Raw genomic sequence first — 25,445 nt, forward strand, 5'->3', positions numbered from 1 at the left:
ACTTTTGTAAGAGGCATGAGCTGGTCTCCAGGCCTGGATTAAATCTGTACTCTTGAGCCATAGGGGTGATCGTGGTTCAAGAGCTGGCAGTTGGCAGTTTGTCTTGTAATCGGAAGGTTGCCGGTTCGAGCCCCGGCTCCGACAGTCTCGGTCATTGTGTCCTTGGGAAAAACACTTCACACTTGCCTACTGGTGGTGGTCAGAGGGCCCAGTGGCACCAGTGTCCGGCAGCCTCGCCTCTGTCAGTGAACTCGTTTTCATGTTCCAGGAGTCATTTTAAAATATTTTGTACTTTGTGATATGGTGCGTTATCCTGCTGGAAGCAGCCATCAGAAGACAGGTACATTTTCATGATAAAAGAATGAGCTCAGGTAGACTGTAGCATTAAGCAGTTGAAGTAACAAAGTACAAGTCCTTCATTACAGTACTCAAGCGGAATTTTCAGGTATCTGTAGTTTCAGTTACTTTTACTCCCCAGATTTGAAAACAAATGTAGTTTCTACTCCTTACTTTTTCAAGCGTGTTGCTTTTGGTTTAAGATTCTTATGTGCAGTTATTGTTGCTCCAAACTGACATAAAATTCGGTTTCAAAAATCAAACAGACTTTTAGGGAAGAAGCACTGATGATGCATGATGAATACAATAATGTTGTATTCATCATTAGTTATTATGGCACACAAAGAGATAAAAGAAGCCAAAAACATTTATGCATTATTTACAACACAATTAACACTGTTCTACAGGGTAAAAGTGTCAGGAAGTTGTGGTTGTGGTACTTTTATATCTAGCAAGTATATAGCTAGCTAGTTCCATTAGCACTTAACTCCTCGACACGTCAAATGCTCAACAGACTTAAACTAATACCAGTGAAGAAGGAAATTCAGCAGTGTTCATATTAGCTTAGCTTAACTTTTTAAGTGGCAGGTAATTTTAGATGTAACTTTGAAAACAGCCCAATGAACATCAGAAATTACACAAACTTTCTGTGCAGTTTGCCGCAGTCACACTCCTCAGCTAGCTAAAGCTGCAGCTGCTGCGTTTAACTGGAAGAGAAATAAATTTGAGATAACTTCAGTCAAAGATAGAGAAAGATGAATTAAGGGTGAGAGGAAGAAGAGGCGACAGCAGCAGACCATATGATTTGGGCGGGCAGGCAACTTTGACAATTCAATTCGGCTCAGTTTGGCTTTTCATGAAAAAAACAAACAAATTAAAATTAAATAAAAATAAATAAATTTAAAAAAATTTAAAAATTGTTTAGATTGCTGTGATTATACTTAATGTGTGAGTGCAAGTGCTCATACATGCTATACATAATTACAACCATACTGTTCACACACACCTGGTGAGTTTAACTAAGGCTGCGTTCACACTGCATGCGACCCATATCCGATCATGGTGTGACAGTTTGAACAGCACAAGTCCGATATTTTCAAATCCGACCTAGGTCACTTTCGTATGTGGTACTGAATCCGATACATATCTGATGTTTTAAAAAGCGACTGCTGTTTGAATGGTCATGTCGCATTAAATCCTTCTTTTACATCACTGACACAAGACAGAAGCCAATTATCAGTGCCGGAGTAGACAAACGAGAAATCATGGTGGCGGAAACTGGAGACGGAGCGAGTCAACCCATATGGAAAAGAAATAGTAAAAACTTATAAAAGACTTGCATAAGATGTGGCCTACTTCATGTAGTGAATCATATAAGGCTTATATGATTTACTCATGAAAGTGGCCACTTTCTCATTACTTTCATATATTGTTTTAGTAAGTATCCAAAACATACAAGTTTCATTTATATGATTTTTCAAGGGATCTTATATCTGTTTTCACTCTTGTATGCTTTTCATACACGTTTCACACAAGACAGATAAAACTTTATAAGATTTATATATATCTTTTCCATATGGGTATGGACAGAAACTGAGGTTTTGGACTTGATTAGCATATGGGGAGACAATTCTATTCAAGCTGCGCGGAGGTAGCAGCCACTGCTCCAAACAAAGCCATTGTTAAAGCACAGGCTCTCTTTTTTTCACAGTGTCCTTCTTTCTCTAATTAATTTGTCAAAATTCTGAAACATGAAGATGAAACCAGGAGATGTCCTTACTGAATCATCAGAGCTGTGATGGAGAAACAGGTTTACCTTTTAATTAACATGAATGAGTTGAAGAGAAGTTATGAACTGTTTCTGAGAGACAAATAACACCAGGATCCTTTTCTAAGTAGCTGACAGCTGGTAACTGTGCAGGGGCGGGTCTAGCAAAGTGTTGCCAGGGGTCCATGTAGGGAATTAAAAGGGAAAGGGGGGCACAAGGAAATACTTTCTTATTCTCATTTAAAATGTCTCACTTTTAAAAAAATAATTATCTAAATCTTACAACAAACAATTGATACATATATACCATCAGAACAGTGTACATCACTGTCACAACAGTGTTTATTTTCATTCAAAGGCTTTATGATTTTTCCTATAATGGCGGCCGGTCTCTAGTCAAAATTCCCGGGACGATTTTTTTGTCCCAGTCCAGCTCTGTATGCAGCTCATCTGCAGTCATCTGTTACCTACATCTTCCTATTCAGAAGGCAGAATTTCCGAGTTCTGAGTACAATCGAAAGCACCATGACTGCAGTTTTTGTGTTGGATGTAAAAAGCAGGCTAGGATAGAATCAGGCGTGGGATTTCTCTCGTGGAAATGTGCACAGTATTTTTTCCTTTCTATTGGTAGGTGGCACAGTGCACTTGTGGCAAGTAAGCAAGCTAGAAGACTGGCAATCTTGCTGGGTATCCAGTTACGGAAGCAACACATTAACAAGAGAATTCTGAGTAAAACCAAAGTTACTTTCCCTAGTAACTAGTTACTCTGAAAGTAACGAGTAACTTGAAGTAACTGAGTTACTTTTGATAGAAGTAACTAGTAATGTAACTAAGTTACTAATTTAAAGTAACTTACCCAACACTGGTTGTGTGTGACGTCTTCTTTTGCGCATGCGGGCCGCTTTGAGGGCCATAAACCGTTCACACTAGAGCGCGTTTGCTGTCTCATTTTATTTGTAGTGTGAACAACCAGACAAAAAAATTGGATTTGATCAAAAAATCAGAATTGAGCATTAAGACCTGCAGTGTGAATGTAGCCTGATTTTCCTGTGTAAATGTGGATGCAAACTGACTGTAATGTATATCAAACCATCTAACAGTTCACAGGAGGGAAGTGAAGTAATTTCAAACTTGTTATGGTGAAAAAAGTGTGATTCTTCAATACTTTTAACATGTTGTCATCCAGATTTTTAAAGCTACAAAAGATGAGTCCACAATTGAATGATAAAAACACAATTCATACACAAAGTGACCTCTGGTAAGAACAACCATAGAGAAATTGTGTGGCTTTCTCTTTGCTCTGATTACATGCATTTCTAACACTGGTTCACAAGTCACACTGCTACATGAAACTTATTCACACCCTACCAGACGACACACGTCAGATTTGGCTAGAGCAGTAACATCTGCAATGTAGGCAACAGCAAATAGATCGATTTTTTTTATTGCTATTGTTTTTCTCTGCCCGTTTACGCTCATTATAATTTATGATGAAAAAGTCTGTAGTAGGAGATATTATTTTATTATAATATTAATAAAGACTTTCAGTTAACTTTGCACAAAAAATGGTAAATGTCCAAGCAACATCCATACAGTTACTTTTTAATTTTTACTTTATGACATTTCAGAGCTACTTGCTTTTTTTCACTTTTGTTTCAATAAAAACCTTTTATGTGACTTTTTTAAACACAAGTATCTGTTGTTTTGCTCAAGGGATGTGTGTACTTTGTCATTTCTATCAGGCATCAGTGTGCATATCAATGCTCAGCAACACCAACAAGCCTAAAAGACCAGAGTACAACAATTTGTTGTACATGTACAGAAACAATAAAGTTCCATTCTACTCTGCTCTAAGTGGATGATTGCAAATTCTTTCCTTTATTAAGAAAAACATCTTCAGCAGCAGTTTATTTCTGAATGCTGCCTGGCTGGTGGATAACTAACCAGCCAGCTCTAGTTCTTTTGAAGCCTTATTACATCTCTTCATGCTTATTAGTTCAAACTGCTTTTCAGGAAGTCACTTCTTTTGCATGTGTGCACCACTGATAAAAATGAACTTGTCAACCCAGCCTAACACCCAATAATCTGACCACATCCAGTTTCACATCAGTTTTTTGTAAGTCTTTCTGTGTGTGTGCATGTGTGTGCGTGTGTGTGTGTGTGTGTGTTAAATGGCATATCTAAGAGAAGGAAATTTAATCAAATGCAGCTCTTTATGGTTTCATCAAGATTTATTTTTTTTAAAAAGGTCCAATATAAATTATTCTGTTGAACACTGTTAAACATGAAGTAAAAGGATGATGACATATTTGTAAGTTTCTGTCATAATATTCAGGGAAAAACGGACACAAATATAGACTGCAGAGGTAAGAAGAATGCACAGGAACACAGTATGACCCAATTAAAAAAACACGAGTAAACTGAGGCTTGGAGTACACACAGGAGGTGAGGAGGAGCAGTGGAAACAAGACAATAACTGTGAGGAAGTAAAACTCAACTAAGTATAACAAAACTTCCTGTTTTATTTTGTGAGACAGGGTACTCGGGGGGGAAAAAACAGGAAGCAACAGAAAAACACTGAACATGGAGACAAAGACTGAATAAATAAACCAAATGCAAGATACACTCAAGAACTAAACTCAGTTAGCTACAAAAAGCCAGACAGATTTACATATTGAATCATTAAACCAGTTAAAGATCATTAAACCAGTTAAAGATTTACATATTGAATCATTAAACCAGAAAGAAATGACTGTACTTAGAAGTAATACACCGCTACAACAAAACCCACAAAACTCAACAAGCCACCAGAGCTTCATTGTGTTTAATATGCCAAAAGTAGACAGTTAACATGTCCCTGGAATTATAAACACATTTGTGATTCACGAACAACCTTAATTTCATTTAAGTTCCTTTATGTTACAACAGCTAAAAGGTTCCCTTGCTCTTGCAATGCTTAGCCATGGCTCACATGCACCACAGCTCAGGACCTAGCTTATTGCCCAACCTTAGCCAATCTTAACTCAGACTGAAAAACTTCTTCAGAAAATTTCCTCAGATTAAATCCAATTCCCTTTGGTGGACTTTGACTAGGCCACTCCAAAGTCCTTTTTGTTTCTCTTAAGCCATTAAGACGTCAACTTGTTGGCATGTTTTGAATCATTGTCCTGCTGCAGAACTCAAATCTGCTTCAGCTTGAGGTCCAAAACAGATAACCAGAAATTCTTTTTCAAGAAACTTAGTTCATTTACCACAGCAAGTCTTTCAGGTCAGTTTAACACACAGGGCAATATAGGTTTGGATTTTTTTTCCCTTTAATAATAAACACCTTCATTTATAAACTGCAATTTGTGTTTATATGTGTTATCTTTGTCTAATATTTAAATTTGTTTGATGATCTGAAACATTTAAGTGTGGCAAACATACAAAAACAGGAAATCAAGAAAGGGGTGAACACTTTTTCACACAACTGTATATATGCAGATTATTTCACCTTATGCAGGCATGTTGTGAGTAAAACCAGAAAAGCAAACTCTCCACCAATGATTTCCTTGGTAAAATTTGGTTCAGGATACACTTCTCCCTCTGTCTAAAAATGAAAGTTGAAAAAGAAGAAATTCAGTGTTTTCAGCACCTTGTCAAATCTGTGACATGAAGAAATAAGGCAGTTTTAAAAGCCTGCACACTGGACTTCTCTGAAATGAATCAAGGGTAACATTTATCCAATAAAGCAGGGGTGTCAAACGTACAGCCCGCGGGCTGGATCAGGCCCGCAAATGGGTTTAATCCGGCCCGTGAGATGATTTTGTAAAGTATAAAAATGAGCAGCAATTTTTCAATAAAGAAACTGCTGTTCCAATTGTGTCCATTGGATGGCGGAATAGTAATTGTGAGCTACTTTGTTTTGCCCACGAAATTTAAACCTCATGTGCAATATGTCTCTGTCAAAAAAGAGAAAAGTGGATGCGGAGTGCAGAGTGTTCCAAGAAAAATGGTCATCCTCCTATTTATTCACGGAAGTGAATGGGAAAGCTGTATGTTTGGTGTGTTCCCAGCATGTTGCAGTGCTGAAAGAATATAACCTCCGTCGCCACTATGTGAGTCTTCATGCCGACAAATATGACAACTTTCAAGGACAGCGGAGAAGAGAGAAGGTGAATGAGTTGTTGGCGGGTCTGAAGAAACAGCAGTTTGTGTTTACTCACAGCCGAGACATCAGTGATGCTGCAGTGAAAGCTAGCTACCTCATTGCTAACGAAATTGCACTAGCTTCAAAACCATTTAGTGAGGGTGAATTTGTAAAAACATGTATGATGAAGGCATTAGAGATTGTGTGCCCTGAAAAGCGCCAGGCCTTTGCAAATATCAGCCTGACAAGAAACACAGTTGCCGACAGGATTTCTGATCTTTCAGCGGATTTGGACAGCCAGTTGAAGTCATTTATTGTGTTTTCAGTTGCAATTGATGAAGGCACGGACATTACAGATGTTGCACAACTGGCAATTTTCATCCGCAGAGTTGATGACACATTGACCGTCACCGAGGAGTTCGTTTAGTTGGTACCGATGACAGGGTCGGAGTGGACTGGTCCCGCGCTGTCAGCCTGGCTACAGATGGTGCGCCCTCAATGATCGGGAAGAAAGCAGGCGTTGTAAAAAAGTTCAGAGATAAAGTGCAATCTGCAAATGGAGGACGTGATTTTTGGACTTTTCACTGTATTTTGCACCAGGAGGCTTTGTGTTGCAAGTCACTGAAAATGGATAACGTCATGAAGGTGGTCATCCAAACTGTTAATTTCATCCGATCCAGAAGCCTCAATCACCGTCAGTTTGACAGTCTTCTTAGAGAGAAAGACCACATCTATGGCCTGCCATACCACACTGAGGTAAGATGGTTGAGCCGAGGTGCTGTGCTGAGGCGTTTCTTTGATTTACGAGAAGAAATTGAACAGTTTATGGAAGAAAAGGGCAAACCAGTGTTAGAATTTCATTCCGCAGAATGGATGCAGGACTTTGCATTTATGGTGGATGTTACAGAGCACCTGAATAACTTGAACAAACAGCTGCAAGGAGGCAACAAAGTTGTCACGCAGTATTATGACAGCATACGTTCTTTCAAGTTGAAGCTGTTATTGTGGGAGACGCAGCTCGCTGGTGGTGATGCAGCTCACTTCCCCTGTCTGAAAAATGTGTGCACGATCCAAAGTGTGGCAGATATGAAGCGGTTTAAAGATAAAATAACGGGACTGTTACTAGAGTTTGAGCAACGATTTCAGATTTTTGGTGAACTGGAGAAAGACTTCAAAGTTTTTTGCTCACCATTCACCGTGAATCCCCGTCAGTATCCAACTTGAAATAATAGACTTGCAGTGTGACTCGGATTTGAAGGGCAAATTTGCAAATTTGAAGGGCAAATTTGCCGCAGCTGGCTTGAACACATTCTATCAGAATCTCTTGCCAGGTTACCCCAACTTGACAGCCCTCGCTGCAAAACTGTTGTGCATATTCTGTTGTGCACTGTTGTGCACAACAGTATACACAGTATACACACTGTTGTGTGTATACTGTTGTGCACACACTTTTAACCGGATTATTCGTCCAGAATTGCTGTGCGTTGCTGACCTACAGCAGACAAGAGCTTCTGGACATCTGGACTCACAACTCCAACAGTTTTATCGCCGATCTCCGACTCATCCCAGAGATCTCCAGAACACCGGAGGCTGCCCACTCTCCCCGGCCGGGCGGAAGTGCACGCAGACGGCGCCGAGATCGTAAACAAAGGCGAGGTAGGCGCGGAGGGCTACGGGCTAAGCTAAAGCTAACACCACACCGGCTGCCTTTACCCAGTATTTTTCTCGCCAATGTCCGTTCTCTGGCAAACAAAATGGATGAGATACGGCTCTCCATCACTAACAACAGACGGATTATGGACTCAAATGTCATGTTTTTCACCGAAACATGGCTGAACAACAGCTGCCCGGACAATGCTATCGAGTTAGCAGGACGCCACACACACCGAGCCGACAGGCTAGCAGATGACTCCGGCAAGACCAGAGGTGGAGGTTTGTGCATTTATATTAACAATGCTTGGTGCATGAACTCCACTACTACTGAGAGTCACTGCTCACCTAATGCGGAGTTTTTAATGGTCAAATGCAGACCTTATTATCTCCCCAGAGAACTCACTTCTATCATACTCACTGCCGTGTATATACCCCCCGACGCTAATGCTAGGTTGGCCATGAAAGAACTTTCTGCAGCCATTAACAAACACCAGAATAAACACCCCGAGGCTGCTTTTATTGTTGCTGGCGACTTCAACCACACCAACTTAAAGACAGTCCTCCCCAGATTCCACCAACATGTCTCCTGCCACACCAGAGGAGACAAGACTTTAGACCATGTGTATTCCAACCTGGCTGGAGCCTACAAAGCCACACCCCTCCCCCACATTGGACAATCGGACCATCTCTCCCTGTTCCTCACACCTCGGTATTCACCACTCATCCAACGTGTGAAACCTGCTGTGAGGACAATTAAAGTGTGGCCAGAGGGGACAGACGCAGTGCTCCAGGACAGATTTAAAAACACAGACTGGAATATGTTCACCCACACAGACCTGGACCAGTACGCCTCATCTGTACTGGATTACATCTCCAAAACCACAGACAGTGTCACCACCCAGAAACGGATCACCATGTACCCCAACCAGAAGCCTTGGATGAACCGGGATGTTCGTCTCCTCCTGAAGGCCCGCAACACTGCCTTTAGGTCAGGAGATGCACACGCCTACAGTACAGCCAGGGCTAATCTAAAGAAGGGCATCAAAAAAGCCAAACACCATTACAAAAAGAAGGTAGAAGAACACTTCTCCAACTCCAACCCCCGACGCATGTGGCAAGGACTCCAGACCATCACAGACTACAGGACCACCAAACCCTCCCCCGCATCCTCTGATGTCTCCTTCCTCAACGAGCTCAACAACTTTTATGCTCGTTTTGAGCGAGGGAACCCCACAACCACAACCAAAGCAGACATGACGCCAGACCACCAACCTCTGACTCTCTCCCCCACCGATGTAGGAGCGGTGCTGAGCAGGATCAATGTCCACAAGGCTGCAGGCCCTGATGGCATCCCCGGGCGTGTTCTCAGAGCGTGTTCTGGGGAGCTTGCAGGAGTGCTCACAGACATATTCAATCTGTCCTTGGCCCACGCTGTGGTACCGGCCTGCTTCAAATCCACCTCCATCGTCCCGATACCCAAAAACTCCAACCCATCTTGCCTCAATGATTACCGCCCAGTAGCACTCACCCCCATCATCACTAAGTGCTTAGAGCGACTGGTCCTAGCACACTTCAAATCCTGTCTCCCCCCCACCCTGGACCCCCACCAATTCGCATACCGCCAGAACAGGAGCACAGAGGATGCAGTCTCCATCGCAATGCACTCTGTCCTCTCACACCTGGACAACAACAACACCTACGCCAGAATGCTGTTTATAGACTTCAGTTCAGCATTCAATACAATCCACCCCTCACAACTCATCAGGAAACTGACAGACCTGGGCATCAGTTCCCTCATCTGCAAATGGTTATTGGACTTCCTGACCAACCGCCCCCAACATGTCCGGCTGGATAACCACTGCTCATCTACCATCACAATGAACACCGGTGTACCACAAGGCTGTGTGATGAGCCCTTTCCTCTACTCCCTCTTCACCCACGACTGCAGACCTGCTGATGGTTCCAACACCATCATTAAGTTTGCAGATGACACCACGGTGATTGGCCTCATCAGTGACAACGATGAGGCCGCCTACAGGGAAGAGGTGGATCGTCTGGCTGAGTGGTGCGACACAAACAACCTGCTGCTTAACACCGAGAAGACCAAGGAGCTCATCGTGGACTACAGGAGGAATGCTGACCCACATCCACCCATCCACATTAAGGGGACGGCTGTGGAGCGTGTGAGCAGCTTCAAGTTCCTGGGAGTCCACATCTCCGAGGATCTCACCTGGACGACCAACTGCTCCAAGCTGGTCAAGAAGGCTCACCAGCGCCTCTTCTTCTTGAGGACTCTGAGGAAGAACCACCTGTCCTCAGACATCCTGGTGAACTTCTATCGCTGCACCATCGAGAGCATCCTGACCAACTGTATAACAGTCTGGTACGGGAACTGCTCTGCCTCGGACCGGAAGGCGTTGCAGAGGGTCGTGAAAACTGCCCAGCGCATCGCCGGAGCACCACTTCCTGCCATAAAAGACATCTACAGGAAGCGGTGTCTGAAAAGGGCTGGGAAAATCATCAAAGACCCCAGTCACCCATCGCATGGACTCTTCACCCTCCTGCCCTCTGGGAGGCGCCACAGGAGCCTCCGGACTAAGACCACCAGGTACCGGAACAGCTTCTTCCCCACAGCTGTCAGACTCCTGAACTCTGCCTCCTGACATCTGACCCACGTTAAACTCATGGACTGAACATACACACACCCACAACCACCTACACACACACACAATGGACAACTGTACCCTCAAACACACAATAATAACATGGACTGAACCACCACTCACAACCACTAGCACTAGCACCTCTGTAGAAACTATCTACACCCTCACTTATCTTAACTGCACTACTGTATAGCTCTGTGTAAATAATCATTCTGTACATTCGATAATCTTTAATCCTACAACTGTTTACAACTTGCATAGTTCCCATTTCTGTATAGCTGTATATCTCAGATTCTGTAAAGTTATTTATTTCATATTCTGTATAGTTTTTCATATTTATATCCTGTTCATATCCTGTACATAGCTTGTACTCACTACAGCCTGTACATACTTATAGTTATAGAATATTCACAACATACTTCATACCGTGTACATTATAACATACCATAATAGACCCATTTCTGTAATATACTCACATATCTATATTATTGCTAATATATATTGTAATATATCTATATCACTAAAGCACTTCTGGATGGATGCAAACTGCATTTCGTTGCCCTGTACCTGTGCATGTGCAATGACAATAAAGTTGAATTCTATTCTATTCTATTCTATTCTATATTCGGAACCACGTATCTTTGTGAGCAAGTTTTCTCTGTAATGAGCATAAATAAAACAAAACTGCGCTCAAGGCTCACGCACAGGCACTTGAATCACATCCTGAAGTTAGCTGCCGCTCAGGATGTGAAGCCTGATATTGATGAGCTGGTGAAAGCTAAAAGATGCCAGGTATCAGGAGTCTAATAAACTATGCAACCCCACTGAAAGTGCTGCATGAGACACCCTGATGTAGTTCTGTGATCTGTGATATACTTCTGTGAATCACCTCTCATCCGAGAAGCTTCTTCAGTTCTAAGGGTCAAATGGTGGAGAGTCCCAGATTTAAACCCAGTGGGAGTTTCCCCCCAAAGAGGGACAAAAGGACCCGCTGATGATCCTCTACCTAATCACATGAGCCAAGGTGTGAAAAGCGTTCATATGAACACTACTACTGAATGGGAGTGCCTAAAGAGCCAGTTGTTTGCTTGTTCTCTGCTTCAGGGAGCAGTCCTCTACTTTCCAGTCTTACATGTACCAGCCCTCCCTCCCCTCACCTCCCTCATACAACACATCACTTGCACACAATCAAAGGAAATTAATATGGTAAACTATGAAAATCTACTGATAATTTTACTGTTATTGAATGGAATAATTATGAAACAAACACCTCAGTTTCTGACATTTAATTGTTTCTGCTTCTTGATTTAGCTGAGAACTGATAAAACACATTATTATGCTGTCAGATATGAGAACACAGATCTTTCTTCTCCAACTTACTGTAAGCCAAAGCTTCATATTAAACATTTACTGTCTGCATATCTTTTCAGTGTGTTAAATTTTGTAGAATTTAAATCATTGTCTCTTTAAATTGTCATTTAAAATAATGTTGCCGTCTCATCCTAGGCCAGGTTTCAAAAGATGGCAGTTTATAACAGCTGACTAGATAGCTCAAAAACGAAGAAAGTGAGCTCTATTTTCTCATGAATCAATACCTCATTTAATCATTTACTCTCTCTTATCCACCACAGTTATATTTTTTAATTATTTACTTCCCCATTCCTGAACTGGGGTAAAAATGTGGAGAAGTACATGTGGAGGAATATACACTGCTTGTTCTTGTGGCATGTGCTTAATAACTTGCCATCTTCAAAAAAAAAACAAAAAAAACGTAAGCGTATAAAAATGTCAAAAATGTCATGTGGCAACCTAATATGCATATATAATGTTGACCTTGTCAGTAGTTGTGATACATCATTAGAATCTGACATCACACACAGCCTTATCAGAACTCATAAGTAAGCAAGAGAAATTCCAAGGAAACCACATTTTAGTTGGTACGCAGCTATCAAACCTTCAGCATCAACTAAGAATTTGCAAACATTTGGACCCATTACAGATTTATTGTATTAAAATTTCTCAGAAAAAAACACTGTCCAAGTCAAAGAGATCACCCATGCACAGTGTGCTCTTTATAGATAATAGGGAAACGTTCTGACAGAAACCTGGTCTTGTTAGAAGAGAAGGCATCCATCCCACGTTGGATGCGGCAGCTCTTATTTCTCAAATGTCTCGAAAATTTATTAACCCCCCCCCCAAAATCTAACTATTCAGATTTAGGACCAGGAAGCAGAGTGGCAGTCTTACACGCTTCTCTGCAGCTTATCTCCTCCTCTTATTCTCTTATCACAGCTTTATTCTCCACGAGACTCCTCACAGAGGTGTGGACCCATATAGACACTCTCCAGTGTTAACACTGGAGAGTGTCTATATGGGTCCACACCTCTGAGTGTTAAATACAACACTGTTGAGTGTTAAATTGACAGTGTTATATGTTTAAAAGTAACCTAGTCAGTTTTGAAGATTAACAATGGCTAACACTGAGCAGTGCTGATTTTCTAACACTGGAAAATAACTCAAAATGTTAGAAATATTCCAGTGTTAGAAAATCAGCACTGCTCAGTGTTAGCCATTGTTAATCTTCAAAACTGACTAGGTTACTTTTAAACATATAACACTGTCAAAAGTGTTAATTTAACACTCAACAGTGTTGTATTTAACACTCAGAGGTGTGGACCCATATAGACACTCTCCAGTGTTAATTTAACACTGGAGATTTTGCTGTGAGGAAGCTGGAGTACCCGGAGAGAACCCACGCAGACATGGGGAGAACATGCAAACTCCACACAGAAAGACCCCAGCCTGATGGTGGAATTGAACTCAGGACATTCTTGCTGTGCGGCAACAGTGCTAACCATCATGCCACCGTGCTGCCCACATTATAATAATCAAAATCACAAAAACGAACACTGAAAGAAATGAAAACTTAAACCAAAACTACACTTAAATGAGCCAGAACACACTGCACTACATACAACTAAACTGGATACACACAAAAACTCAAAATGAGATAGACCTGAAAAACCTATCTCAGAATGGTTGTCTGTATTAAGAACAGCCCTCCTCAGTTAGTTTATGTTTGACCGTGGAGTCAGTCAGCTTTGACCTGAATGAATACCAAACTACTTTACTTATTCTCCAAGCAGGAATGTTAACAGAAGTTAAACAAGAACCAGATAGAAAAATATTAACAAAGTAAACAGTATGCTCAGTTGTTCTAAAATGTCATGAAAAAGTCAAAAAGCATATCTGGACATGCAGACAGAAGATATTATTTGTTTTATTCAATAATAAAAGTAACAGGTGCAACATGAACTCTTGGATGAATGTGTAGTTTTGTTTATTGTGCATGCCATCTTTGTCAGATAACATATTAGTGATGAGTTGTACTCTAAAGATATTAATATTAATCCTTATTTATTTCTATCAATGACATATGTCAACATGTTTAATTAGAGAGTTTACTAAAAGTACTAATTTTCCAATTCTCTAAAGCTCTACTGCAGTGATGACTTGTATTCCAAAAGATATTCTCTCATCTAACACATCGTTCTAAAATTTCTTATAGATATTCAGTTGAATTGCTTAACCTGCAACCTACAGACAGGCCTCCATACAGAACCCAGAGGGATGTTTTTGCAAGTGTTTTACTGACATTGTAAATCAGTTTACTCAGGATAAAAGTTTCAAGTTGTATCACAGAAATGTCTAGATTTTTGTTTTATAAAATATGCAATAATGATAATAGTATTTCTTTAAATGACATTAAATACATAATTAATAATTCTGTGAAGTTTTGCTATTTACAAGTTCTAAATTAAATTTTAAGTAAACTGTGCAGTTATTTAATTGCATTCCTCATCAGAAAAGTTTGTTTTATTATTGCTGTCTACAGAGCTCTGCAGACAGCAGCTTTGGTCTCATGGTTTGTAATTTGTTCTTCACCTCCATGTGGCTTGGTTATCTTACAAAATAAATTAGCATGACTTTATCTGTATAAATCTTTGATTTCAGGTAGTTTTAGTATATCAGTGACTTAATTTAAGGTGATTTTTTAAATAGTCTAAATACTTTACAAACATTTAAAGATTACATGTTCCTGTTTTTTACCCATGAAGTATGGAATGATTCATGACAAGGAAAAAAAAATTGACAATAAACAATTTTAGTTTTAGGGTGTAAAGGGAATGAGTCATAATGGTTTCCGAATACAGTGCGAATAGTTGTCAAATCATGGCAACATGATACTAGCTAGTCATTAGGACACTTGACAGCACCAGTAACTATTTTGTAATTAAAATATAATTTTATGTCTAAATAGTAAATCATGGTGCCGAAACACACAACTGACACATCAATGACAACTGGCACGTGTACAGAATTTCATCCCAATCTTAAAAGTGAGAAGTCCACGGGTAGGTTTTTCATTGACTTTGAAATTAAGATTAAAATTGAAATTAATATGTAGCAAGAATGACTGAACTGTGAAAAGGGCAGAAGTCTGTCATGGAAAATGACATAAAAAAAATCACATAATTGTTTTTTTAAAGTGCACTCTGGTCTTTAAGCTCTGGACATTAAAAAAAAATCACTGGAGTTCTGTAGTCTTTGTCCCAGAAATTAAAGGAAGAAGGAAATGTTTCAGTGTTCTGGCTGTGGGGTGTGCACGTGGGAGGAGCAAATATAAAAGTGACACACGGTTTATATATTTGCCACTCACTGACAGCTGGCTCACAAGTATAAAAAGAGGGACACATGAGAACTGTGCAGTTACACAATGGTGTTAAGGAAGTGGATTCATTTATTGGCTTTGGTGAGCCTCCTGTCTGCAGGTAAGTCAGACCAACATTTGCATGTAACATAACTGTATGCAAATATAAAGTCAGGATTTCCTCTCTTGAACATCACTGATCCTGTTGTGTTTCTTTCCAGAATCAAATGCTCAGCTTGATGGTAGGTAAAAATAATGTAAAAAAACAAAACAAAAACATTCATAAAAGTTATAAACTGCTTCATTTAATTATTTATGTTTTTGACATTACAATTCATTTCATCAGCGATCCAACCACAAACAGGGAAAAAAATGTTTTCCATATTTCACAATGATTTATGTTGCTTCTGAAGTTTGATCCTGCTGATCTTTGTTTCAGTATGTGGCACTGCTCCACACAGCAGCAGGATAGTCGGAGGTGAAGATGCTCCACCTGGATACTGGCCGTGGCAGGTCAGCGTGCAGATATTTGGTAAACATTTTTGTGGCGGTTCCCTCATCAACAAAGAGTGGGTGATGTCTGCTGCTCACTGCTTCTTTCGGTGTGTAACACAAACGTCTGTTTAATCTTTATGCCTAAACTGATCCAGCTAGAACAGGGTAGAGGTGTGCAGATCGATCCAAATATCAATAGTACTGATATCAACTCTGACATTGATATCAAATCGATACTAACGCGATGCGATCGATACTTTGTGTTTGTGGGCACAAGTTCAAGTGCAGGTGGGGTGGGGGAATCAGTGAATAGCAAAGGTGATGTCTTTCAGCCTGCTGGTTCCAGGGCAGAGGCTCATTAGTCTCCTTCCCGATAGCAGAAAACTGGAGAAGCTGTTTGACAGATGAGTGGAGTTATCTGTAATGCAGAGGAGTTTTTGGGTGAGGTGAGTGCAATAGATGTCCTGGAGGGAGGGAAACGAATCACTCACAATCCTCTCTATTACTCTCACTACTCAATATAGCTTTTTCTGGCAGGACCCAATCAGGAGCCATTAGATACAGTAATGCAACTGGTGAGGATACTCTTAACAGTGCCTTTGTTGAAGGCGCTCATAATGGGGGTTGAAGCTCTTGCACTTCTCAGTATGTGGGGAAGTAGAGTTGTTGTTAGGCTTTACTGACCAGTGATGCTGTGTTCTTTGAGCAGGAGAGATCTTCTGAGATGTGCACACCAAGAAACTTGAACCTAAGAAAGCTGCCTATATAGGTTAAAAGTACTGACATCGGTATTGGTATCGGTAATACTGGCCCTGTATTTATTTGATATCAGATTGATACCAAATCTGCAGTATCGCAGAACACTGGGCTTTGACTAATATTTGTCAAGGAAGGCAAATATCAGATTGGGAATACTGAAACTGCCAACATTCCTGAAACATTTCATCAACATAAATGTTAAAATACTGGCTCATGCATAAATACAAATGTTTACAGTTCAATGTTTTGTTTTGTTTTTTCATCAAAACTTCTATATTTTCTTTTTTTTTTTTTAACTTTAGTCCAAGTCCCTCTGGGTTGAAGGTTTCTCTTGGGCTTCAGAGCCTGCAGGGTGAAAATCCAAATAAGGTGTCCAGAAATGTTGCCAAAATCGTTTTGCACCCAAACTATGACAGTATGACCAACAACAATGACATCGCTCTGCTCAGACTCTCCTCACCAGTCAGATTCACTGACTACATCAGACCTGTGTGCCTGGCAGCGAGTGGCAGTGTGTTCAACAATGGCACTGATAGCTGGGTGACTGGCTGGGGTGCAGTCAAGGAGGGAGGTGAGGCTGTTGTTGGTGTTTCAGTGTTCATGTGGTCTGTGGTTCATTGGTTTGTGTGTAAACAGCTCCTCGTCTTGCATCCCATCAGTGGCCTTACCCTTCCCTCAAACGCTGCAAGAAGTGGAGGTACCAGTTGTGGGAAACAGACAGTGTAACTGCCTGAATGGAGTGGGCACAGTCACAGACAACATGATATGTGCTGGTGTTCTGGCAGGAGGCAAAGACTCATGCCAGGTAGGCTTCCTCATCTCATTTGGTTACATAATCAGGTGTTTCAAAGATTCTCAGATGTGTCCTCTTTATCTCTACAGGGAGACTCAGGAGGTCCAATGGTGAGTAAACAGGGCTCTGTTTGGGTCCAGTCTGGAATTGTAAGTTTTGGTTTTGGTTGTGCTCAGCCCAATCTGCCAGGAGTCTACTCCAGAGTGTCCCGTTACCAGTCCTGGATCAAGTCCCGCATTCGCTCTAATAGGCCAGGATTTGTGCAGTTCATCTCCAGCAGGCTGGATCCTGACAGCAGCTACACCTGTCCTGGTCCTCTAACAAGACCCTCAAGTAAGTCTCAGGTTCCAGTTTTTCAGTACCAATAAATGAATATGGATAAGTATATAATGTTTTCAAATTTTCTGTATGTGTAATTCAATTCAGTGTTATTATACAGCACCAAATCACAACAACAGGTGCTTCAAGGTGCTCTATATTGTAAGGTGAAGACCTTACAATAATAGAAAATAGAGAAAACCCCAACAATCATATGACCCCCTATGAGCAAGACCTGTGGTCAGTGGGAAGGAAAAACTCCCTTTTAACAGGAAGATACCTGGAGCAGAAACAGACTCAGGGAGGAACACGACCGGTTGGGGTGAGGGGAGGAGGGTCATCTGATCCAGCCCTAAGTGTTTGCTTTATCAAAAGAAAAGTTTTAAGCCTAATCTTAAAAGGAGAGATAGTGTCTGTCTCCCAAATCCAAATTGGAAGCTGGTTCAACAGAAGAGGGGCCTCACAGCTGAGAGCTGTGCTTCTCATTCTACTTTAAAATAGGCTAGGAACGACAAGTAAGCCTGCACGAAGCACTCTAATGCTGTGATACAGTACCATAAGGTCATTAAGACAAGATAGCGCCTGATTATTCAACACCTTACATGTGAGGAGAAGGATTTTGAATTCAATTCTGGATTTAATGGTGGAGCCAATGAAGGGAAGCAAATATAGGAGAAATATGCTCTGTCTCTAATCCCTGTCAGTACTCTTGTTGCAGCATTTTGGATTAACTGAAGGCTTTTCAGAGATTTTTTGGACATCCTGATCACAATGAATTACAGTAGTCCAGCCTTGAACCACCTAAATCATTTGCTTTTTAAATTTTTGTTTCTTCTTTCAGTGTCAGTTTGTGGCAACACCCTCGTGAACAGTCACACAGGAGGAGACAAGAGCACTGTACCTGAAGGAACTTGGCCCTGGATGGTAAGTCTTCACCAAAATGGAGTGCACAAATGTGGAGGAAGCTTAATATCTGACAACGTTATACTCACAACTGCGCAATGCTTCTCTACGTAAGTACACAAACAGCATTTATAATTTTTAATTTTAAAATATGAGCTGTTTGAGATTTGTCTTTTAATTGTGTCTTCAATCCTCCTGACAGCACCAGTCCAAATGCCAGTGAATGGAATGTGTTTCTTGGTCTTAGACTCATAAATGGTTCTGAAGAGTTTGAGACATCTTTGGGTGTTTTGAACATTACAGTGAGCAAAATGACTGGCTCCAATATTGCACTATTGGAGCTGTTTGAATCAGTCAGTTTCAACAATTATATCCAGCCTGTGTGTTTGGACATTAGTGATTCAAGGTCTTTCCCCATTGGTAGTCAGTGTTTGGTGACAGGCTGGGAAAACAAGAACAACAGCAGAGGTAAGGGTTTGCTGTTTTAAATAATTGCAGTGTCTGAATATCTTTGGTTGCATTTGCAAATATGACTCCTACAGGTGCTGTTCTTCAAAACATGAAAACTCAAGTTGCAAGTTGTGGCAATCTTTCTGATTCAGATCAAATTTGTACTCACACTATGGACCTTCAAGAGGTAAAAACAATATTTATAATTGTATCCTAAATGTGCTTGGACTGATGCTTTCAGGCTTGGTGTTTGTTGATCACTGATCATGAATCCTGTTTTATATCCACAGGGAGGTCAGGGCAGCCCATTGCTGTGCAAGTCAGAGTCAACATGGTTCCAGGTTGCTGTTGTAACAGTCTGTGAAAGTAGACTGAGCCATGGAGATGTTGATGTCTTTACCAAAATCTCAAGATTTGGGTCATTCTTAAAGGAGATTATTGATGAAACACCATCTGCTGCAACACTTTTAACAGGAAGTTCACCTGATTTCTCAGTTTCCTTATTGATTTTTTTTGCTGTCCTCATTATCTCCTTGTTCCTGTTGTCATGATTTGCTCTTGTGGGTGGTTGGTGTAGTTCATTATTACAAATTACCAACAGATGCCAAAAATCTTTATTAACACCCATTCATATTTACTTACTTAATGTAGTTATGATGCTCAGGTCGATATGAAGAAAATTAGCCTATCCCAGCTGTCATAGGGCGAGAGGCGGGGTACACCCTGGACAGGTCGCCAGTCTGTCGCAGGGCCAACACACAGGGACAGACAACCATTCGCACTCACTTTCATTTGCACATTCACACCTAGTGACAATTTGGATTATCCAATCAACCTATCCCCACAAGCTGCATGTCTTTGGACGGTGGGAGGAAGCCGGAGTACCCGGAGGGAACCCACGCAGACACGGGGAGAACATGCAAACTCCACACAGAAAGACCCCAGCCTGATGATGGAATTGAACTCAGGACCTTCTTGCTGTGCGGCAACAGTGCTAACCACCGTGCCACCGTGCTGCCAAAAAATGATAAAATAATGTTATTTTTTTGTTGTTGTTTTTTTTAGATAACTCAGGGCTAAATATTGCATATTTTGTTTATTTTTTTTTTTTAACTTTAATTTTTATTAGGTTATGTTGACATTGTGGACATACAATAAAGAAAATAACAAACAAACATACATACAAACAAACATAGAGTCTGGAGTTTACATATCTTTCTCCATTTAACACGTTGCAGAAAAAAGAAAACCTATTATGTAATTTCATTTGTGTCACTTCTGAATGTTTTCCACTTCCTCCATAGTCTGTCGTATTTACCTCCCATCAGTCTAATGTTGAGTGTTATTTTTTCCATCTCTGAGATATCCTCTACAATATTGATCCAATCCCGCTGGGTGGGAGGATCTGGGTATAGCCACTTCTTTGTAATTGCTTTTTTTGTTGCGGCCAGAATTATTTTGACTAAATACACGTCCTCTTTTTGTATGTGTTCTTTTATGTTTCCTAGATACATCACTTGGCAAGTATTTGGGAATGTATAACTCAAAATATTATCCATATTCACTTTTAAGTCTTCCCAATACTTTTTAATTTTAATGCACTTCCAGAATACATGAGAATGATCCGCTTCCATTTCTCCACACAATCTCCAACAATTTTGTAAACTTGAGGTCAGTTTGCTTTTTATTTTGGGTGTAATGAAAAAACGTGTCAAATTTTTCCAACAAAATTCCCTCCACAACGGCGAATTAGTTGTACTGTGTTGCAATTCACACATATTGAGCCATTCTTTCTCTGTTATTTTTATGGTCAGTTCAACTTCCCATTTCTTTTTAATATAGAGTGTTGAATCTTGTCTATTTTCTTCTAATGACCTATAGAAGGTGGAAATAGTTTTAAATTGTTTATGTTCATAGCAATCTTTTACTTTTCCGACAACCCCCAGTGGTTTCCCAAGCCAGTCAGATTTTATTTGTTTTGCGCAGTAGTCCCTAACTTGCAAATATCTAAAGAAATCTCTATTTTCTAATTTGTATTTGTTTTTTAGTTGTTGGAAACTCATTAGTCTTCCGTTTTTCATAAGGGTACAAACTGCTGTAATCCCTTTTAGTTCCCACTGTTTGAATGTTTGGTCCAATTGTCCTGGCTTGGAATTTTTATCATGTCTAAACCATCTGAGTATAAATAATTGTTCTTTTAACTGACATTTTTCTATTACTGTGTGCCATATGTCTAATGTAAATTTCACAATTTGATTCATTCCACTTTTGTTCTTTGTCATTAAATATTTGTCAGAAATAAAAATTTGAATGTTGTTTCCCTCGATTTCTTTCTCAATTTCCTTCCATCTTGCCTCATATTCTGGTCTACACCAACCAGCAAGTGGTCTGAATTGGGCTGCATAGAAGTATTCCCTTAGGTTCGGCAAGGCCATCCCTCCCTTGCGCTTCGGGAGTTGCAGTGTTGTTAGTCTTATTCTGGGCTTCTTCCCACCCCAAATAAACCTTGATATCATCTTGTCCCATATTTTGAATTTTTTTTTAGATATAGGAAGTGGGAGTGACTGAAACATGTATAACAGTCTTGGGAGAACATTCATCTTTATTATTTGGATTCTTGAGTAGAAGTTTGTAGGTGTTGCTGACCACCGTTCTAGATCTTTTCTAATGTTGCCCTCCACCTGATTATAGTTTATGTCCGCCATATCTGATAATGATTTTGTCAAGGTTACGCCCAAATATTTCATGTTGTTCGAGTGCCAATTTAATTTGTATTCATCTCTGATCTTTTGGGAGGGTATATAATTGAATGATAGAATTTGTGTTTTGGATACATTAATTTTATAGCCTGATAAGTATTCAAAGGTATGGAATAGTTGCATCAAAATTGGGAAGCACTTGTCAGGGTTTCGTAGAAAAATAATAACGTCATCAGCAAACAATCCAATAAGGTGTTTTTGTCCAGCAAGGGATACCCCCTCCAACTTTGAATGTTGTCGCACTGCTTGCGCTAGTGGCTCAACATATAAAGCAAAAAGAATTGGTGACAAGACACAGCCCTGTTTTGTACCTCTATATAGCCGAATTCTATCTGTCAGACTACCATTCACCTTGATTCTAGCTGTAGGTTGATTATAGATTGTCCTTATACATTGTATTGAGCTGTCCTTAAACCCGAATTTTTCCAATACTCCAAATAGGAAGAGCCAGCTTACGCTATCAAATGCCTTTTCTTGATCTAAGCTAATTAACACAGTACTGATATTCGTTTTTTCTGCATTGTCAATAATGTGAAGGACTCTCCTTATATTGTCCTGTGCCTGACGTCCCTTGATGAATCCAGTTTGATCCACTTCTATCAAATCTGGTACAAATTTTTGGAGTCTTTTGCTAATGATCGAAGCGTACAATTTGTAGTCGTTATTTAGGAGGGAAATGGGTCTATAATTCTTGCAATATTCTTTGTTTTTTCCTTCTTTGGGTAAAATTGTTATAATAGCTTCTCCCCATGATGGTGGAGCTATTCCCTGATTCAGAGTCCAGTTGAAGCAAGATAGGAGAAGTGGCTTGAGTTCTTCTTTGAAAACTTTGTAAAATTCAGCCTGAAAGCCATCGCTTCCTGGGGCTTTATTTGTTTTCTGTTCGGCAATAACTGTATCTAGTTCCTTATCCGTAATCTGTGAAATCAGTAACTTGTTTTGGGTATCTCCTATGGAGGGCAGATCCAACGGGTCAAGAAAATTTTTTATTGTCTCAAGGTCTGCGGCTACCGGTTGTGAATACAGTCTCGTGTAATATTTTTTAAATTCATTTTCTATCTCATTGGGCATATAATGTAATTTGTTACTATCCAAGTTTCTTACTTTATCAATAATCCTTGATCTCTGCTTTTTACGCAGTCTACTGGCGAGTATTTTAGTTGCTTTGGGCCCTGATTCGTAATAGGTTTGTTGCATATACCTAGCCTTTTTTTCTAGTTCTTCTTTTAGTAATTCCTCAATTTGGTTTCTGATGTCTGATATTTCTTCTAGAATTTCTGGATTTTTAAATAGTTTATGTTCCCTCTCCAGATGTTTAAGTTTTTCTGTCAAATTTTTATATAGGGCCAGTCGCGCTTTTTTTTGTGCTGCTGTTAGGGCTATGAGTTTTCCCCTTAAGACTGCCTTTAATGCATCCCAAAGTATAATTGGGTTCACATCTCCGGTATCATTGTCTTCTATATACATTTTTATATCTTCTTTAATTTTCTTAACATGTTCATCCCTATTTAAAATACCCAAATTAAGTCTCCATGCTGTATGTATTTTCCTATTATCGAGACTGATTTCTAGACTAATCAAACTATGGTCTGAGACATCTGCCACACCTATTTTACAATCTGTAACATTATGAAGTTCTTCAATATTAATTAGAAAATAATCAATTCTCGAATATGTGGCATGAGGTGCAGAGTAGTGGGTGTAGTCCCTGGTTTGAGGATTACATGTTCTCCATACATCAATCAGTCCCACCTCTTGTAATATTGTATTCATAAAATTAGACAAACGATGTTTACATGTTGCAGCACTGGTAGTGTCAATATCCCGATTTAGCACAACATTGTAATCCCCTGCACATATCACCAGACCTTCAGATTCTTGTGTCACTAAATTGAATAAATCTTATATTTTGTTTATTTGTGAGCAAAGCCATTCACATTATCAGTAGTGATGTGCGGATCGATCCTGAAATATCAATTCCTCCGATACCAGTCATTTATGTTCTAGAATCGATTCTCACATTAAAATATCGATATTTTAGTAATTTAGGGTAAATTTGTAGTTTACCATTAACAGGAACACAGTGGAAAGTAACTATATCATTCAGATTGTCTACATTCGAAGGAACTACTTCCTCTTCCGCCTTTCATAGTCATGTGCGAAATACGGCTGCATAAATGTCTCGCAGCCCCTTGGCGTGCACACTCACAACAATGGCTGAGCGTAATTGGAGTCATGTGCGGACGTATTTTACCTCCACAAACAGCTGAGATGGTTTGCGATACATGTGGCAAAAAAGGGAGGTGTTGTGGCCACACCACTAACATTGTCAAACACCTCAGAGTAAATCATATCACAGAATATGACGAGCGTATGTTGAGGCGAACTGAAGAGGAGGAGAGGGACGGGTGCTGCTAGGGCGAGACAGACGCCTCTCACTGAGTCCTTTAGTGCTGCAGGCAGGCAAGGTGTTCAAATAGTGCACAACTTCAGTTTTTTTATTTCTATATGATGAATTCTGCATTATTAAGTGATAAGAACAAGTAATCTGTTGTCCTGTAATCATTATGATGCTATAATTTGAGATACAATAAATAAAATAAGTTTTTGTACAAAGTATCGGATCAGTATCGTCGATACCACCCTGAATTTTACTTGGTATCGGATCGGAAAGGAAATCAGTGGTATGACACATCACTAACTATCAGTGACAGTTTTAACAAATTACAGCTTTTTCCACAAGTTAAATGCTTTTAAGCATATATACTGAATTTCATAGATTTACATTCATTTTCTGTGACTAAAGGTGTGTCTTTGCAATGGAAGTAGTAGTGCTCCACAATGGAAGCAGGTACATGGTGACATCTGGTGGCCAAAAATATGAAGTGCAGCTTGAATCCACAAATAAAATGAACCGCTTCATTATGATTGCCCACTCTGCAGAGTAGAGTTCACAATTTTGTGGGCCACCGTTGTGTTGCTTTGAACATGTATTTTTGGGTGGTGAAAAAATTATCATGTGTATTTGTTTAAAAATAATTTTGATCAATAAACTTTCCTTATTTAAACATGCCATGGTGCGGTCTTTCTTTGCCTGTGATTACTTGATGTTGGTAAATACAATAGATGAAAAATACATATAATATACATATAAGACAGCTAAGACCTGGCTCTCTGTAATAACTGGGAAAAAGACCAAAATGCCAATGTAAATTAATCATATAAAATGGTTCATTTGTGAGTCTATCACTGAACATTTATTTGTGATAATACGATAATGTGGAAAAATGTAAAAATGTGTGCATGACTTGCATGACTAGTTGGGATTTAAGTTTACAAACTGACAGTTACTTAACACAATGTACCACTGAAACACAGCAAATATTATTGCTGAAAATGGGCCTCTGCAGATATTCCTTTGAAACTCATTCATCATTTATGATAAATGTTACTTTTAACACATTCATATTTCTGATTAATTTTAAAAATATGAAATAAATTTCAGCATTTTTAGAAAATAAGATGTTTCTAATTCACTTTAAACTTTTGAGCTGTAGTGTAGAATGCAGTGATAGTGTATGGCTCTTGATTATAGTAGATGATATAGGACTATCAGGACATGGAGAGACAATAGACGCTACCAGAGCTTCAGGTTTACATGTGAAGTCAATGGAGGAGTGCGATGAAGCACGACTGGGGGTCGCGCGA

At 39.8% G+C, this 25,445-nt stretch overlaps 1 protein-coding gene across 1 annotated transcript; it reads left to right on the forward strand.

Annotated features, from left to right (window-relative positions):
• The first annotated feature begins 13,340 nt into the window (after positions 1-13,340).
• On the forward strand, positions 13,341-19,752 carry LOC120723215 (polyserase-2-like). Its single transcript, XM_040014561.1, has 10 exons — positions 13,341-15,381; positions 15,482-15,502; positions 15,700-15,862; positions 16,817-17,085; positions 17,174-17,319; positions 17,397-17,640; positions 18,467-18,638; positions 18,731-18,996; positions 19,071-19,165; positions 19,269-19,752. The coding sequence occupies exons 1-10, from the start codon at positions 15,327-15,329 to the stop codon at positions 19,527-19,529; spliced, it is 1,692 nt and encodes a 563-aa protein (XP_039870495.1). The 5' UTR covers positions 13,341-15,326; the 3' UTR covers positions 19,530-19,752.
• Positions 19,753-25,445: the final 5,693 nt, after the last annotated feature.

Source organism: Simochromis diagramma, unplaced genomic scaffold (genome assembly GCF_900408965.1).
Source record: "Simochromis diagramma unplaced genomic scaffold, fSimDia1.1 OVJJ01000186.1, whole genome shotgun sequence".
NCBI lineage: Eukaryota > Metazoa > Chordata > Actinopteri > Cichliformes > Cichlidae > Simochromis > Simochromis diagramma.

What these genes read in the sequence shown, in the direction of transcription:
- LOC120723215 (XM_040014561.1), top strand. Translation starts at nt 15,327, where the DNA reads ATGGTGTTAAGGAAGTGGATTCATTTATTGGCTTTGGTGAGCCTCCTG. An exon ending in GCTGCTCACTGCTTCTTTCG is followed by an intron (nt 15,863 to 16,816) that starts GTGTGTAACACA and finishes TTTTAACTTTAG; the next exon opens with TCCAAGTCCCTCTGGGTTGA. An exon ending in TCCTCTAACAAGACCCTCAA is followed by an intron (nt 17,641 to 18,466) that starts GTAAGTCTCAGG and finishes TTCTTCTTTCAG; the next exon opens with TGTCAGTTTGTGGCAACACC.